At 33.9% G+C, this 19,276-nt stretch overlaps 1 protein-coding gene across 1 annotated transcript in view; it reads right to left on the reverse strand.

The window, feature by feature from the left end:
• Nucleotides 1-4,339: 4,339 nt before the first annotated feature.
• Nucleotides 4,340-19,276, reverse strand: part of LOC150106676 (piRNA biogenesis protein EXD1-like) — a 187,764-nt gene continuing 172,827 nt past the window's right edge. The window contains exon 13 of the mRNA XM_090392627.1: nucleotides 4,340-7,330. Within this exon, the coding sequence (XP_090248753.1) occupies nucleotides 6,972-7,330 (359 nt within the window). The 3' untranslated portion in view covers nucleotides 4,340-6,971. The remainder of the gene's footprint in view (nucleotides 7,331-19,276) is intronic.

The raw sequence follows: 19,276 nt of genomic DNA on the forward strand, positions 1-19,276 counted from the left end.
ATGGTAAATTAAATATGGAAATAGACAACAGAATCAATAAAGCTGGTATGGTTGGAAGTTAACTGAATAAATTTATATGGAATAACAGAGAAATTAGTTAAAACACTAAATTAGCTGTATACAAGACAGTGTTCAAACCAATTTTAATTTATGGATCTAAGAGCTAGGCTAGAAATAAAACACTTGATCAAACACAGATAAGAGAGTCCTGATAATGATTAGGGGTGTGAACAGATGGCATCAGTGGCAATATCATATTAAAAAAGAGGATATTAGGAAAGAACTTGACATTTTAGTTTCCAGGAATGTGTTAGCAAAGCTAATCTCAGGTGGTATGGTCACTTAAACAGAATGGGAGAGGAAAGATTAGCAAAACAAGTGTTCTTTGCAAGGTTAGCAGGAAAAAAGATCCAGAGGTTTGATAAAGTAAAAAGTGCCTTAGAAGATAGAAATATAAGTTATTTCTATAAGAAATATAAAATATTTCATAATGTTGGAGTCTTGACAGGAAACAGATTGGTCTGGAGGAAAATTGTTGATAGGAAGTTAGTGGTGATGTAAGTTTTTCATGTAGTACTATCATATCCTGTACACCCCTTGAGGGTACATATCAGGAATTTGATGATGATGATATTTAATTTGCCATCTTGACTAAAAGTTGTGTAAGCTGAAATATTTTACTTATTTAAGGGATTTCCCACCATGGATGCAGCTTATATTTTCCATGTTCTTTCATATTTTCATATTTCTCTTTTTATTGCTGAATTTTCATGCCATATTTGTTACATCAGTTTTTCATCATGGAGATCAAATGTTAATAATAATAATAATAATAATAATAAAATCAATGGGGCTTATTTAACAAGACAATATCTTAGCTGGCATGAAATTCTATCATATTATACCATCATTTTATTTTGGTTTATGCCAAGAAGAAGAAGAATAAAATTTGGTCAGCTAATTCCAAACTGCCAGCTCATCCTCATTCATTCAGTAGCTAGGTAGATATCTACTAATGGGATGCACCACAAGAAGTTGAGGAATGGACTTCAGGTCAGAAGCCCTGATCGATTCTCTGCATTCCTTAAAAGGCTACATGGAGATCTCCTTTCAGTTATTCAGCTTTAACCCTTATGCAATCCCTTAAGAAGACACAAGAAATAAAAATGTTATGGACTGTGACAGTGATGGCGAACTTATGATGTGTATTAACAGTGACAAGCCAGTGTTCACCAGCACCCAACAACATAAATGATCAGTTTGGTGGAAGATTTAATCAATTTAGAACATACAATTAAAATAATTAAGCATCTGGATGTAGTAGTAGTATACACTACTATGGAATTAAAAGATTTCCAATTGCTATGAATTGAAGGATTAGAGCTGCAGTCAGCAGGGTTCCAGGCCAGGATCTGGACTCAAGTGTTTGTCGACCTGAGGTCTCAACTTGAGGATCTGGAAAGAAATCGCCTGCAGAATGCCACTATGAACAAGAAATTTTGAATGCTTGGAACTGAATACCAGAAACTTTTAGCAACCCTTAAAAATCTAGCAATGGCTTTACTCACAATTTTCCCCTCTATATACTCTTACAAGATCATATTCTCGGCATAAAACTTATTCTAAGCATAAGTAACATATTTTGGTTACTTTGGCAAAATTTTTAGAGATGGCAAATTAAATAAGGAAAGAGACAAAAAGAAAAAGCAAATATAGTATGTGGGAACCAACTGAATAAATGTATATGGATAAACAGAGATATTACCAAAACACTAGACTAGCATTATATAAGATAATATTCAAACCAATTTTAACTTATGGATCTATGAATTGGGTTAGAAATAAAATAGATGATCAAAGACTAGGGACCACAGATATGAGAATTCTGAGAAAAATTATGATAGTGATCAGGTGGCATCACTTAGCAAAAGAGACATTTGATACCTAAGGATAGCAAGAAAAAAAACTGGAGAATGATCAAGATGGAATGAAAGATGAAATATAAGTGTGACAATACTAGAATCCTGAAAAACAACAGACTAACTTGGAAAGAAATCATTATGTATTAGGATATAACAATGACAATCTTATGCCCATTACTTTTGATAATATTCAAATCTCTAGTTAAGATTAGATTTCTCTTCATGCTGATTTACATATCTGGCCTTTCATGGCACATCCATAGTCTTCACAAAACTTTGTATCCTAAGATTCAAGACACTCTGTTCACTTGTACAACTCCTAACACCACATCAGTTTCCAAATCCATCCTAATCTTATAGTATCATTTTTACACTGGGGTGGTGCACCAAAATTTTCTATAAGAATTGCTTGGTGTTATTCAGAAGAAGAATAATCAACTTAACAGATGACTGCTCTATCACAGACCTCTTCCAATCATTTGCTCATAAATGCTCTGTTTCTGCACTATGTTTTCTATAGATGTTTCAGTGTTAATCCACTCAACTGGCTGTCCAATTCTTCCACTTTCCTGTGAACATACAAAATCATAAAAGTCAACATTCATATACAGTTCAGCTCTAAAATTATCAAACCAACTTCTCATCCTCTTCTTTCATTTTATCTATCTCTGTTGTTTGGAACAATCTTTTCATGTAACAGATTCCTTCTTTATCCCTAATTACTAGCTCCTCATGTGGCACTGTAGTGTCATAGGTTTGCAACCTCTCTTTTGTGGAGTTGATACAATATACATAAAGTAACTGATCGTGAAATATGAATAGTTACTTGACCGTTCTGAGGATACTGAAGAAAACATGTCCATATCACAATCTGGCAACACTAAATAGTCAGAATTGCACTGAACCTTTTTTGTTGCTGGTTCATTAAAATTAGCATAAATCTGGATTTAATCAACTAATAAGATATTAATCAATTTGACATTCATATTATTAAAATATGAAAATTATTAAAATATAGGTTATTACCATCTTTTCTGAGACAGGATTAACATAAAACACACACACACACACACACACATATATATATATATATATACGGTAAAACCCCGAAGTTACACGGTAGGTGGGACCAACAAAAAAGCACATAAGTCGAATTCGCATAACTCGGGGTATAATTTTGCATATAATTTATATATACAAACATACAACTGGGACCAAAGGTTTACAAAAACACCTATATTTTTTAAGAAATATAATCATAATTGTAGTTTTTCGTACTTAAAAAAAAGAAAGTTTTTTCGATGTCGATGGTTTCATAAAATCTAATAGATTCGTCTGATGGCATAATGTCTTTTTCTTGTCATCATGCAAAATTTCTTCATAGCAAGCTAATGATTTTTTTATTCCTTGCCTTGTGGCTACAATTCGTTCCTCGTTAGAATCTATGTCTTCCAATATCTGTAAACCTTTCTTTTATGATTGTTCTTACTGTGGATTCCTGTAGAACGAACTTCTTTGCTAGTCACAAATTTTCATTCCACCTTCAAAATCCTTAATAATGTTGAGTTTTGTTTACAAAGTCAATGTTTTTCTTTTCTTGCTAGCAGTAGAATTGGACTTGCTTCCTTTGGATGACATTATTATTTTTTATGTGATAAAATTTTTATCAAGAACATAACATTAAACAATCACAAGGTTTGTAGACTATAAAAATCGTGTATGAATGGAGACTGCATGTCAGTGCTTGTTCACAGCATGTGCGACACTGGCGAATGCGGCTGGCACCTGAAAGATACGACTAATGGTGAGGCATGAAGCGGGACGGGAATACGTACATGTAAGAAACCTCGTAACCGGATTCGCGTAAGTCAGGGTATGTATGACTGTATACATGGCCGGGCCTGGTTGGTCGACTGGTTAATGTATCTGCTCTCCAGTCGAAAGGTTGTGGGTTCGAATCCCACCATAGGCATGGATGTTTGTGATTGCCTTTCACCTTCATGCATTCATTCATACAACTATATATATGCTCTCCCAAGATGGAGTGGGTCACCATGGAAGAAGAAGACTGAATCCTTCTGCAGTGGAAGATGGCCTGTACCCAGCAGTGGGGAAGATATAGCCAAAATCACATACATATATGAGATGTAAAGGAATTGCAAATGTACAAAAATAGTAGAGCTAATGATAAGCATCTAATAGGTTTCTGTTTAGGATATAAACTATTCATTACTACCACCACATAAAATTCTTCATAAATTTACATGAAGAGATGATACAAGAAATATGAAAGTCTCACAGATTATGTTGTTTTTGATGATATCTTAAGAATTATTCATGATAAAAGATCAAGGAGGATTTGAAATAGGAAGTGACCACAATTTAGTTTTGTATGAAGATTAAACACATAACCACAGTAAAAATTAAATTATTATTTTAATTCTAATTTTAGAGAATGAAAAGTTCAGAAATACAGAAAGCATACACTATACCACCAAAATTAATCAAAGATGACAAGTGTGACAAAGAAATTGAAAATAAGGCTATTTTGGATGAATGGAACAATACTTTAATCCAATCATTCAGAATATCCTAATCTTCTTACACTGAGGTTTCAGAATTGATATTACATTAGTTGGCACATGAAAATCAGGAGTAAAATGCAAGGGGAAATGCAAACAGAAGAAATCTATTCATATTCCTTTTTTTTATGTTACATAGTGGTCAGCATTTATTCTGGTAAAATTATGGAGACCATGCAAAGAGTAATAATCATGTTTCTACCTTCACATGAAGGTCATCATCTGGAGTGAATTTGAAACGTAGTAGATGGACAGCTGAAAGGTAATGTCTTGGATAAAAAAAGGACAGTTAGTTTTAATCTGGAGAGGCCGAGGAAACCACATGTGATATCTTTGTGTCAGGAGAGATCAGAGATAAATATCTGCCCAAGAAAGGGAAAAAGGTCTTGTATAACAAGCTGAGTAGCATCAAAGGTAATGTGAACTAAAATTTTTTGTGAGAAAAAAAGACTGGGCTGTGTTTTGGTAACACTGAAGGTTACTAAGCTGTTGTATATTCCAATGAATAATGGTATGGGGATCAGTGTTGAAGGCACATTATAGATTTTAGAGCTTGGATGCACTCTAAAGCATTTGTCTGTTCTATTTCTTGTCCCTCTTTCTTCTGTACACAAATAAGTAAGAGGAATGGAGCATACTATCATCAGCAAAACTATAGAGTTTGAGGCCAGTGAGAAAAGATCATTTGTGTACAGAAGAAAGAGGGACAAGAAACGGAACAGAGCAGGGTGTACTTGCTAGACTAAGTAAAGAAATAAGCAAGAACACTGTCCACCATCACATGTCGTGAACGGTCAGAGTTAAAACTGACTATCCAATTTCAAAGTGTGGAAGTCCAACTATAGATGGTACTGTGCTAAGAAGATCTGTACACAAGATCTTATAAAAAAAAATCACTTAGTACATGTCCAGAGTGGGTAAGATAGGTAAGGAAATCTACTGAAAAGGTTAGCAAAATAGGTATTCTCATGAGGATGAAAAAAAAAAAAAAAAGAGACCCAGAAGACAAGCACATTCTAGCATGATTATTAACAACACAGCCAATGCTGTTAATAATCCTTAGAAGACTAAAATATAAGATCTCGAAAATGATATAATATGTTAATATATAATACTCATATAATTCAGATCATCTGAAAAATGATATGTCATTTTATTAATTTAGAAGAAAGCTAGTGATAATGTTATACATTTAACTGTTATATAATAGAGTACATATTACAAAATGGTTGAGTAATATATGAGATGATGTGTGACTGTAAAAGAGTTTTTGTTCCAGCACATTACAGCTTAATTCTGCTGGTTTCAGAAAAATAGAATGGTATGTTAGTTTCCACAAGCAGGATGTGGTGGCAGCTTATAATTTGTAATGATGGGAAGAGTAGGATACTTTAACTCAAGTGCAGTGTCCTACAAATGCAAAATATCTAAAGACTTTTTACTCACCCTAAACTTCAGTATTCTGTAACACTGAATGATAGTCAGCAGTTTATATTCATTATTTTGTGAACAGATTTCTCATTAACAATATTTTCATGAAATACCTATTATGATAGCATGTATTAAACATGCTATCATAATATTAAACCTATTTTTATTTGAAGAATTCCTTAATTTTTACTTTTTTGTCCAAAATAATAAACTCTAACATTTAGTTAGCTAACTGGCTTTTCAGAATGTTTATGGCTTCACAAAAATCTATATACAGTACTGTTTACAAGATACCAACTGAAACTTGTATAGTATTCCACAGTTACAGTACTTTCATTTGATGATCAGCCTTACAAGTGAATGCAGTTTTTAAGTGATGCAGCCTTATAGTGATTTTAGTATTAGAATACTAAAAGAGCAAATGAGAAAAGCTTTATATAGGTATTCGGCAGTCTATGAGGAAATCTTTATTCGATATCCTTACACAAGAAGATTTAAGAACTGCAATGACCAAAACTGTTAGTGACTAATCCCAAAATTTTATGAAAATCAATGAGATCAATATTTTGAGTTCTGCTAAGATTATTAAGGTGTTATAAGTATTTTACATTCTCATATTTTCCACATTTTACATTCTAAATAAGCTATGAAAACCAATTAATAATCAGTTGTCATATATTTACATTAAAAAATATATTCAAAAAAAATGAAAATCAGAAGTCAAAAAATGTTTAACTTACAGTAAGCAACAGGTTGGCTTAAAACAAAGATATAGTCAACTCACACTACAGTGAAATTACTGAAACAAAGAAATAATTTATTATAATGGAAGGCTTGCTATAGCAAATGCCCTTTAGAATAGCACTGATGTTGTGGGACTTTTCAACAGTTAATTTTAGTATTTACTATAGTGAGAGTTGACAGTATTACACAGATAATATAAAAATGTTCCTTTTATCATATATATCTTTTATTCGACAGCATTTTAATTTAATAAAATATAATCAGTTCATTAAAATGCTGAAAAGTTTGTCATTTACCCTGCATCTTTTGCACTTTTTGTTGGTGGAGACAATGAATTCCTATTACTGTTTGATTTGGATACAGGAAAGTTATGCATCCCAGCTGGAATTAGATTCATATTAATTGGCTGAGTTTCTACTTTTGGCCAAAGTGTGTTATCGGAGATATCATTTGAGCAACCTGTGCTGACCAACTGTTCATTCGGTGTGCTGGAATTATTTCTCTCCCTTCCATCATAAAGTTGACATTTTGAAGATAATGAAGGAGAACCACTGAAACTAAGCTTGGAAGCAGACAGATGTGTAAATTTTCCTTTCTGTGATGATTCTGCTAAATGATTCGGATTGTCCTGTCCATTTAATTCTGATGTCACTGAAACAAACAGCAACAAAAAAAGTCAGCTCAAGACATTTTGAGTATTTCGAAGTCAGGGAAAGTTGATGATTAATAGCAATCAGTAATACAAATTAGCAAAATGCAATTATAAAAAACACTAACTTAAATCAAGGACTAAAGGAAAATGCTAAAATTAAAGTGAATTATCTAATATAATTTGCTAATCATTTTATTTCTAGACACTATCCTATTTAAATAAATGTTTGCAATCTGGTGAAGGTGGTTAGAAACAAATTTGTTAAAAAAGAGATCTGTTTTCATACTTCTGTATTGAATCTTATGTAACTGTAGTTATTTTTATGGTTTTTAGAAAGACATCAACATCATTATCGTTTTTTGATATCTCTGGAGGGGGGGGGGGGGCAGGATACTCTGATAATATTACATGAATAATTTTACATTATTAGTTTCCCATCAACAATTTTCTTCCAAATTAATCTGTTATTTTTCAGGATTCTGATACTACCAAATCATACATTTTTATCTTCTGAGGCATTAATAAACCAATCGGCCTAGAGCTTGGTTTTTCTCCAGATCTTTTTTCTGCCATCAAATGCACATCATATTATTAAGTGTAGTCCTCCAGGAAGTCCAAGGACTCATTGAAGGACTGTCATTTTAGTCATTCATATTTAATATCTCTCCTTGAACACATTCACCAATAACAAACACTCACAACATCTAATAGCAGCTCCTCAGGACAGATGGACAGAAAGGCTAACTCACTCACCATGAAAAGAATCTGGACCTCAAATGCTTCCTAACCATACCCTTAGCCACTTTCCAAGGATGACCCTAAATTTTGCTAGCACAGCCATAAACTGCAAAATCTCACTTGTATTTAAAGTTCCCATTACTAATTTGCAAAGTGAACTCCATTTCCATGTTCCTTCAATCTGTCCTCATACGTGTGACTGCATAGGAAAGTTATATATCTTGGTCAACTGTCTCTGGATCTTTTCAACTGTTTCACCATCTCCTTGGAATCCACATAACTGTATATGCATAGAGTAATTCAGATGTGGCCTTATCAAAGCACTGTAAAATGAGAGAATAATTTCTTTTTTCTCACAAGTTAGTGTTTCCTTCAACAGTGCAGTTACCCAATGTAATAAACCACCTTAGGAATGTGGGTCCTAAACTTCAATTCACTGTACATTTTCCAATTCTCTAACTTCACTGACTACTGCGAGCAAATTTCCATTAAACAATACTCTTCCAGCAATGTCCTTCATCTATAATGCATAATTCATCTATATTGCTGGCCTGGTTGGCCGAGTGGTTAGCATATCCGCTCTCCAGCCAAAAGGCCGGGGGTTCGAATCCTGCCGTAGGCATGGATGTTTGTGATTGTCTGTGAAAACGATAGTGGTAGTGATGGTGGACAGTAGATGGCATTGGTGTAGATGAGGCGGTTTGTGGATGAGGTTGAGTCGCGGGTTGTAGAGTAGGTGCCCCCCTCGAGTTTTAGACTCCCTAGAGGTGTCAAATAATAATAATAATAATTTTATTTAGAGAGATTAAACTGATGCTCATTAGCATCTACCTACAGAATTAGTCTATTCAAGTCAGCCTGCAAGGATTCTGTATTAGATATGTGTCTTATCACACACCCCCAACTTAGCATTATCATCAGCAAACAACTGAATATTACGATCTAGTCCATTCCCAATATTATCAGTATATAAATTAAAGTCTCCTATCTGTTTCACACATTTATTTTGCATAACTTTGAGTTTGTATAACAACCTCACATGTGAAATCACTCAGAATTAGAACTATATTCATTCACATTATCTAACTATGCAATCACTCTATTACAGAGCATCAGCAGATTGCTAAAGCAAGACTTACTTTTAACAAATCTATGGACTTCTCTAGACTATAGCTATCTGCCCACCTCTGGATGTAATTCCTAATCAGCATCTCCAAAACCTTGATGACCATATTATAAATATTGATTGATCTATAATCTGCTGCATCAGTCATAGCTCCATCCTTGTATGCTGGAATTAGCTTACTCTCCTTCCACTCATTAGGATCATACATGTGTTGAGATTCAAGTTTAACAACCAGTTGCACATTCCTTCAGTACCCATCCAGTCTGACTGCTGTATTTGAACGAAGCTGTTTTAATAACTACTCTAACTCGACCACTGGTAATCTCCTCTGTCCTTTATATTCAGAAAGCTAACGAGACTGTCCAGAATGCATACCTTACTGAAGTAATCATGTATCTATCACTTTCATACCATCTGCATTATTCAGGATTTCTCTTATGGTCAATCTTCCTTTCATGTACTGCACAGCAATAAAATTCTCTTAGATTTTCTTTGGCCAGTTCAGGTAACTTCTTTTCATAATCCAATTTGACCTTCTTTACTATAGCCACCACTCTCCTAGTCTGCACTTTATACTTCTTCTCAGCTTCATCACTCTTAACTATATCAGTTCCATCTTTTTTATGCAGCTCTTGCTTTAAAGCATTATTCATCCATTCAAATCCAATGCAATTTGATCTGGAAAAACTAAAGGGATGTAGTCAGATATTACTTCCTTTAAACATCCTTTGACTACTTCTGCTGCACTGCTGTTCTTCTACCATGCAGGTCTCAGCCATAGTACTGCTTCAAATTTCTTCTCAGTTCTCTTCAGATGATTCTAGTCTGCAACAGCAGCAAACTATGTGTTTTGTCCTTTAAACCCACAGCTTATATTACCCACTATCAATGGCAATTCCTACTCTGGAATGATTTACTTCTTCAGAAATCAATACCAAAACTCCCCCACCCATTCTATCCTCCTTGAATATATTGAACCCATCACATTCTATTCCTGTAATGATATCTTCTGCCATCCAGACTATATCTATCAATGCTAAGAACTCCTTGCCTTTATTCCTGATGCTTTTGGAATTAGTTTATATGCATGTAAATTGACTACCAGGCTGATATGTATTCAAGTAACTCTAAACATATGACCAGTTCAAACAGGAAGCTGGAGCTGTTTTCTCAACCAAATCCCTCTCCTCGTTCCACAGTTTGCAGTTTTCTTTTCTGACAAAACTAATCCTGCATTTCTCAAAGCTATCCCTCTCCTCCTTCTCTCTCTCTGTTTGTCATTACACACAATTTCTACAACTAAATTTAATACACACATCTACACTTTCATGCAACAACACTGACTTATCTACTTTTTTCTGATTATTCACATTCACTCTTTCACACAACAATTTTTCCAAGCTCTCAACAAAAGTGCAATGCATAATGACAATATAAATCTTTTGACTATTGAAGTCACCAAATACATATACCATAGTGCATATAATTCTATAGTACAATCTAATTACCAATGTCAACAGACATCAGTAATTAGATGGCAACAGACTTACAATCTTGACTCTTTTGCTCTTCTTTTTCACTTCGCTCAACAATCTCTTCATATCTTCTCTCATACCATATACTTATCTTCTTTCAGATCATTCAATCATTCTGACTAACACAATAAGATAATCCACTCATTCTACTTGCTTAGTCCTTTCATATATCTCTGCTTCAGGAAAACATACTTTCATGACCTGCTTGTCTGGTTTGACATAATCATGGAATGACCATATAGGACTATATCCTTTTCACCCATTTCTGTTTTTTTGAGTCTTCCTTTAAATCCATACATGTTGTTTCCTTTTGTACCTTTGCTACTATTTGCTATGTAATTTTCAAACTTCCCTAATTTTCTGTGCAGTATTATGAAACATTATCTAAGTCTCAAAATTTCCAACATTGTGCTTGCCACATGTTTTTTATTTATGTATTTATTTCATATCACTTTTTCATACTCTCATCTTTCCTAATGTAATCTCTGTTCACCATCTTGTATTCTAATACCTTCATTCTAGCTCACATTCTGCCTAGCATGCATTTTCCAACTTTTGTCTTCCAGACCTCAAATTAGCTCAAACTCACATATTCTTGGATATTAATGATATTATTATTTGACACCTCCAGGGAGTCCAAGGACTCATCGAGAGAGGGCACCAGGCCTACAACTCTGTCTCCACCATTCAATCACAACTGACCACAACTACACCAATGCCATCTACCGCCTACCACCGCTGGTATTTTCACAGACAATCACAAACATCCATGCCCACGGTGGGATTCGAACCCGCAGCCCTTTGGCTGGAGAGCAGATACACTATCCACTCGGCCAACATAAGTATACATATCAAGATGCTTGCATCATTTATACTTTGATTCTGACATTGACCACCTCAAATGTTCACCCCCCCACACACACACTTTTCTTTTGAACTATGATATCTGTGGTCATATGTAACCCAATTTTCAGATCTTAAAACTTAAAATTGGTTTTAATGCTGTTTCATATGCTGCCAATTCAGCTTTGTGGCTAATTTGTCTATTACTCTCTGTACAATTATTCAACTGGTCCTCTGAGCGTAAGAAGCTGATATGTTTTACCTGTTCTATGGGTTTTCCTCAAACATGTAAGCAATATTTTCCATCTTCCTGCCAATTTTCACAATTTCTCATCATCACCAACTTCCTGATACATACTCTCAAGGGGTGGTCAGGTCACCATGACAGCACTACATGATTAAGTATACATTGTTAATAATTCCTATCAACAATTTTCCTCCAAATTAGTCTATTACCTGTCAGCACTCCAATACTGTTGTATCTAACATTTCATTCTTCTAAGAAACTTCTGAGTGAATCAACATACCCAGACCTTGCTGTTCCTCTTGGTTTTTTTCTGCCATCTTGACATCAAACAACCATTTTGCTAATCTTTCTTCACCCATTCTATTCGAGTGACCATACCATCTTAGATTAGCCCAGAACACATTCTTGAATGCAAAGAATGTCAAGTTGCTTCCTAATGTCTTTATTTCTAACACAAATCATTGATCAAGTGCTTTATTTCTAACCCAACCATCAGATCCACAACTTAAAACTGGTTTGACATCAGTTTTGTATACTGTTACTTTAGTGTTTTGGCTAATTTCTCTCTTATTCCATATAAATTTATTCAACTAGTTTCCCACCACACCGACTGAAACACTAGCTGAAATATTTTGCTTGTTCTATAGGCTCTCCATTTAGAATGCAGATGAAGTTTTCTATGTTGCTACTATTTTCATAATTTTACTCTTTTTTTTTTTTTTTTTTTTTGCTGCTTTTCGTATGAATGCCAAATTTGTTACAGTTGTTATTCAATTTAGCTAGGCAATACTGGGAGACCTTCACTGAATGTGTTTAAGAGTACATCATCATCTGAATAAAAGTAAAGAGCTAAGTTTGATATCTCTAATTCTAATATTATATTTAATGCCACTTTCTTTTATAATGTGATCCATATAGATGATGAATAAGAGTAGAGATAATTTACATCATTGGTCTTACACCTGATTTTACATTAAACCATCTTCCTGTATTCCCTTCAATTTCTAACTGCAGACTTACAACTGAAATATACAGTAGGTACTGCTATGTATAACGTTCCATTTATCCCATATAAATGTAAAGTTTTGAAAAACATTACTCTGAGCCACCTTGTAGTATGCCTTTTCCAGATGTACAAAACTCAAGTACATATTCCTTGTCATATTCCCATAATTTCTTAACTATTTGTCATAAAGTGAAAATATGATCTTGACAACCTCTATTTAGCCTGACCCCAGCTTGTTCTTCTCCAACTTTCTCTTCCACAATATTTCTCTTTGCAAGTATGCTTGCATAAATCTTACCTAGTAAAGAAATTCCACTGTAATTCTCACATTCAGCTTTGTTCCCATTTTTATAGATGGGAATTATAACAGTTCTACTCCAATTATCTACAATTCCATGTTCCAACTAGGCGCTCTGAATTAACCAGTGTAGCACCTGCAAAAATTTCATACCTCCATATTTTAGCATTTCTAGTCAAATATCATCTACTCCAGCTGCCTTCCCACATTTCAAGTTTTCAATGGCTTTTTCTACCTCAATTATTGATATGTACCCTGATCTTATTCCTCTTTAATGTTTTTTTACCATTATGATGCTCGTTTCATTTAGCAACCATTCTAAATAATTACTCCAGACATCTAGGATATTCTTATCTTCAGTTTTCATGTTCACCATTATCATCTTTGATTCCTTTTGCAGCATTCTTTCCTCCATTATTTCTAAGCTTTTCAATAGTCTCCAGAATATTTTGCCACCTTCTTGATATGTATTTTCTATATTTCTTTACTACAAGAGTGTATCCTTCCCATCAGGATACGCTCTTGTATCCTGAGCAACATGAAGATATCACTATCTACAATAACATAGTCAATGAAGGCTTTTCTTATTTCTTGTGTCTTCTATCCACGTAAACTTGTGCACATCTTCATGTTGGAACAGGATGTTGATAATAACTAGCCCTTTTTCCTGAGTACAACAGATACTTGCCATTCTGTGGGAAGTTTTTAGTATTGAAACCACATTAACATGTAATTAAAGATTTTAATAAAAATAAGCAATTAAAACCCGACAAGTTTCATAAGTTGTATGACTTACATCATCAGGGGTAAATAAAAGTTTTACACAACAAAAGCCTATTAAATTAATTACAAATATGATGTTTTTAATAACTTCACAACTGTAACATATAACTGAAAAACCAGAATACAAATGATAAATTCATTACAGTAACAAATTAACCATGTATTCTGGTTTATCAATATATGTTACAGCTGTGAAGTTATCAAAAACATCTAACATGCATAATTAATTGTTAATAGGCTTTTATTGTGTAAAACTTTTATGTACCAGTCAACAGTCATAAGTCATGTAAGTCACATGACTTATGACTGTTGGGTTTTAATTGCTTATTTTTATTAAACTTTTTAATTACATAATAATGTGGTCTCAATACTGAAAACTTCCCACAGAAACTTATGTTTGATACTTGTCATTATCATTAATCTTACCCCTTTCTCCAAATTTTCCCAAAACATTTCTGCATGCCTGGTGGGATTCACTTTCTACTCTACTGTTTAGATCTCCAACAAGTACCACTTTTTCCATTTTCTCTGTCAGTTGGCTGACAAAGTTTCAGTGTTCATTTCCTAAATTTTGAAGTTTGCCCACATAACTCTACTTGTAACTGCCATTCAATCAAGAAGTTTATCTTCATGTATGGTGTTGAATGCTATCATTACTTCTTCCTTTCCTTGATTATAATCAAGGAAAGGAAGGAGTCATATTTAAATATAATTTCTTACACTTATTATTGTAAGATGTCACCTGTTTTTGTCTTCTTTGTTTCAGTGATACCAATTATGTTCATGTGATCCTTTTCCAGTTCTTCTGCAAGCTCAATTTTCATTCCATAAATACTCCTTATATTGATGGCTGCTATCTTCAGTTCTGATGTTAAGTTTGTTCGTCTCCTAGATGCTGAGCCTGAGCCACTTCAGTAGCTGACTTTTCACTGATTAACATTGGTTCCCTGGTTCAAAAACAGCAGGGGCCTTGTTTAACCAGGTGATGCCCCAACTGGTATGAAATCTCATCATGTTTCACTATCGTGTTATGTGTGGTTTAAGTCAATAGAGAGTAAAAATTTTTTGGGGGGAAAGGGGGGTTAAGTCCTAAATTATCAGCCCATCCTCATTCATTCAGTACCCAGTGAATGAACCCAATAAGGATTGGAAATTAAGTCAGAAGCCTCAGTCAGTTTGCCTCATTCCTTAAAGGCAATGTAGAGGCCTCCTCTTAGTTATTTGACTTTGACCCTTAAGAGCTCCCAGTTCACAGGTTCTGTCTCTTTTTAATGATGTATGAATTAATTTTCATACTAATCCTTACAGTTGTTATTCAATTTGGTTAAAAAGTCCTATAGATTTGTAGTGGATTTATTTGAGAAGTATAATATCAATCTGCACAAGGTGAAGAGCTGAGCTTAATATCAGGTTGAATAGCACTGTGCTTCATAATATAGATGATGGTTGTTATTCATCATTATACAGATAATGAATAACAATGGAGACAAATGCATCCTTATATCCAACATTCCTATACATATTTCTATTTCAACTGTTGACATTAGAATATATATTGTTCCATATATTGTCTCCATTACATGATACAAGTGAAGCATTCTGAACAGTTTTTTCTTAGCACACACCTCATCACATGCCTTTCCAGATTTCACCTCAACTTCCCTTTAACATGTCAAAAGAATGGCTAGCCAGAGACAAGAAACTTTGCTTCATGCAAACTTCATTACCGTGTCATGATAGGTGAGATTAATCACACCAATGCAGTCTTCTTGTTTTGCAGGATGAAAAAAACCGGTTTCCGTGAGGAATACTTGCCAACCCTGTATGAGACTGGCTAACTAACCTTCAGCTGAAAAATTCTTATAAAAGTTCCCTTTCCAAAATGTTTTTCATTATTTTTCAACTATCTGGCTTGAAATAAAAATGTACCTGGACAACCACTATCTGAACCAAAATCCTAGTTCTCTTTGAGCTCATCATCTACAATTTTTTAGCTTCTTCTGAAGTGTTCTTACCTTTTAAATCTAACCTGGACCACCCAGCCAGGAAATTCAACCATGCCAACACTATATGAGACTGGCTAACTAATCTTCAGCTGAAAAATTCTTATAAAAGTTCTCTTTCCAAAAAGTAAATAGTCATTGTTATGTTTGCATTATTTCTCAAATATCTGTCTTGATATAAAAATATACCCAGGCAACCATTATTTGAATCTAAATCCTTGTTCTTTTTGAGCTCTTTGTCCACAATTTTAGCCTCTTCTGAAGTTGTTCTTGCCTTTAAAACCTAACCTGGACCACCCAGCAGGGAAATTCCAGTGTAATGTTTACATTTGGATACTGATGGGTGCTATAAGAGCTCCACACTCTACCTTATGGAATTTCCTCTTCTGCCATACACTCTCAATTATTTAGTGTACCCATTATAATATTTTTATATCTCCATATTAAAGCATTTCTAGTTGAATATCGTCTGCCCTAACTCCTTTCCACATAGCTTTTGCTAAAAGAGATATGTATTCCTGATAGTATGTTTTTAGAATATTTTTTATCACTGTTCTGTTGCTGCTAACCTCATTTAACATTCACTCAAACTAATTATGCCTGACATTCACAATAATTTTATCCTTAGTTTTAACGATGCCTCTGAATTCCCTTTACAATATTCTTTCCTTGATTTTTAACTTAGAATATTTCAGCAGTTTCATGATATTTATCTTCTATATCCTTCCCAAAATATTGGTTTAGCTCCTCAGGCATACAACTTTCTTGCATTAATTTTTAATAGTACATGCTGAATTGCAAGGAACTTTTGGGTATGATTTGTTCTTTACCAAAACAACTTTTTTTAATTGCTTGATTCTATCATGAAGTTTTTTCTGATTTTTCTATCCTTGCATACAATCTCCATGTGTTTTCCCAGGTTGAATCAATCAACATTTTCTTCAGATTTTATTAATCTCCAAGGCAGAGGTTGGCAACCTTTTTAATAAAAAGAGCACCCCCGAATGGTTGGTTTATGACAAAGAGCACTTTACATTAATTTTGCTGAAGGGGAAGTTGTAAGCTTAAAGTACATTCAATACATATTTATTTTAAATTAATTTATTACTACTAAATACTACTTACAAACTTATTTACTTAAAAAACATTAATGTGATACTTGACATTGCAGATATTCGGCTAACTTATTATAATCTGGCATGTAACTGGAATTTTTGGTTCTTAGGCAGTAGCCTAAATGAGAATAGTTGAGCTGTGATCAATGCATGGATTTCAAATACTTCATATTTGAAAAAAAGAGATTCACATGAATATGTTGAAGCACAGTAAGAATATATTTTAAAAGCACTTTTTCATAATAAGGGATAGTTATTTTTATCAACTAAATTCCAGAATGTTTCATCATTCTGATGTGATCTTAACATTATATATATCATTTTTTATATTTATAATTTCTAATTTGGAAATAAGCTGCTATTTTAGTAGACATATCCTTGTCTGCAGAGGTAAAAGGATTTACAAAAAATATTATAAATGAATCCAATTCAGAAAATTCCTGAAATCTAGCACTAAACTCTTCCAGGAGTATGTCAAAATGCTGTGCAAAATGAGCAGTAGAAACTACTGCCAGATCAGTTTTAGCTCACAAATCTTTTTTTTTCTAATTATAGAATTTATAGGAAAGTTTGTATTAAGGTTTTTATGAAAACAGTACTGAAATATCTCTCTATGCCAGGCTTTTTAGAAACCACAGCTCTTGCATTGCATAACAAGCATACACATTTTCCTTTAAAATAAATAAAACCAAATTGTTCTTCCCACTCTATGTTAAAGTTATAAATCTTTTTCTTTTTATTTATGTTATCCATCATGGGTTGTAAAAAATATAAGTATATAAAATTATTAGAAACACATCAAATAACCACTGATTGTCACTGTAGAAAAGAATTCAGGCTACTAGCCTAGTGTGACAGAAGTGCATAATCCATAACTGGTGATGTGCAGTTTGTATGCGCACTAAAAAGTCTGAAGGTTGTTTGACGCTTCAATATCTGACACAGTAGTGGGTCAAATTTTGAAATGCTTCGCAGGAACCCAAGTGCCTGTGAGCCCAATGTTGCCAATCCCTGCTCTAGGGCTTGATTTTGTTTCAAAGTCTTTTACTTTTCTGAAGTAATATTTGAATCTACAATTCACTTCTGAAAGTTTCTTAACTTTTTTTTTTTTAATTTTCATACTCTCCCACTCCCATATATGATACTCTTATTTTTTTTTTTTTTCTTCAAAACCAGATGGTCATCATTTTCTATTTCAAATTTCCTGTAACACTCTTTATCCTGAGATAACACAAAGAAGACATTACTATCATAGCAATAGCATGTTCTGGTACTTTGGTTTATATGTTAATTATTATATATAATGTTTCAGAAAATTCACTAAGCAGACTAAATAATAACCAAAAATTTACTTGTTATTTCCAATATTACACCACAGTTAAATTAACATTTCAGGATACATGCACACTGGCACAATTCAGTAAAAAATAATAAACAGGAGAAGTACAGGGAGGCCTAAAGTCCTAAAACTGTTGGCTTTGGTTGGGGATTCTTGTCTGTTGGACTGACTGTCTCAAATCAGTCCAACAGACAAGAATCCCCAACCAAATAAGAAGCAGTTTGATACAACCACCATATTTGTTCAGGCTGAGATAGTTTGTGAGGACAAAAGCAGATTCACAAGGAAAAGTCTCTCAAATTTAAATATGTATTGATGGAATAAGGTGGCTTTTTTTCCATCAGATCCTGCCTGTTTGACCATAATATGAATGGTTGCAGCTGCAGGGTACCTGGCGAACCCCAGAGGTTGCAGCTGGTCCTTAAGAGAGCGGATAAGGGATGCTAAGTAGTCATCACAAGATTGCAATTTTTTGTAAGATCTTGATCGACTTTTCAGAAAGGTGATGGATATATGGAATGGTAACAGATTTGCTGTATTTTTTTTCGGTGGGAGGAGAAAGGGTGTTGGTACAGAGTGTTAGTATTTTTTTTTTATCTGGTGGTGGGGGAGATAACCATTGGTTAAAAATGGTTTTTGTGTGTGTTTGAGTTCTGTGGTGAGTGCAGTGTTATCAGAATAAATCAATTTTGTCCTTATAGACTAGGGTTTTTATAGTGCCATACTGCTGGGAAAGGGGGGGGGGTGAAAAAGAAGATCGAGGCATTACTGGTTTAGGAGTGAGGAATGAAGAAGGAGAAAGGATGCTGGCATTTTGTGTTGAGAACAGTTGCTTTATTGCAAACACTTTCTTCCAACGACATAAAAGAAGATTGTACACATGGACTTCACCTAATGGAAAATACAGAAATC

This window comes from Typopeltis vanoorti, chromosome 5, assembly GCF_054136105.1.
Source record: "Typopeltis vanoorti isolate ZY-2024b chromosome 5, IOZ_Tvanoo_1.0, whole genome shotgun sequence".
In the NCBI taxonomy this organism is placed as follows: domain Eukaryota; kingdom Metazoa; phylum Arthropoda; class Arachnida; order Uropygi; family Thelyphonidae; genus Typopeltis; species Typopeltis vanoorti.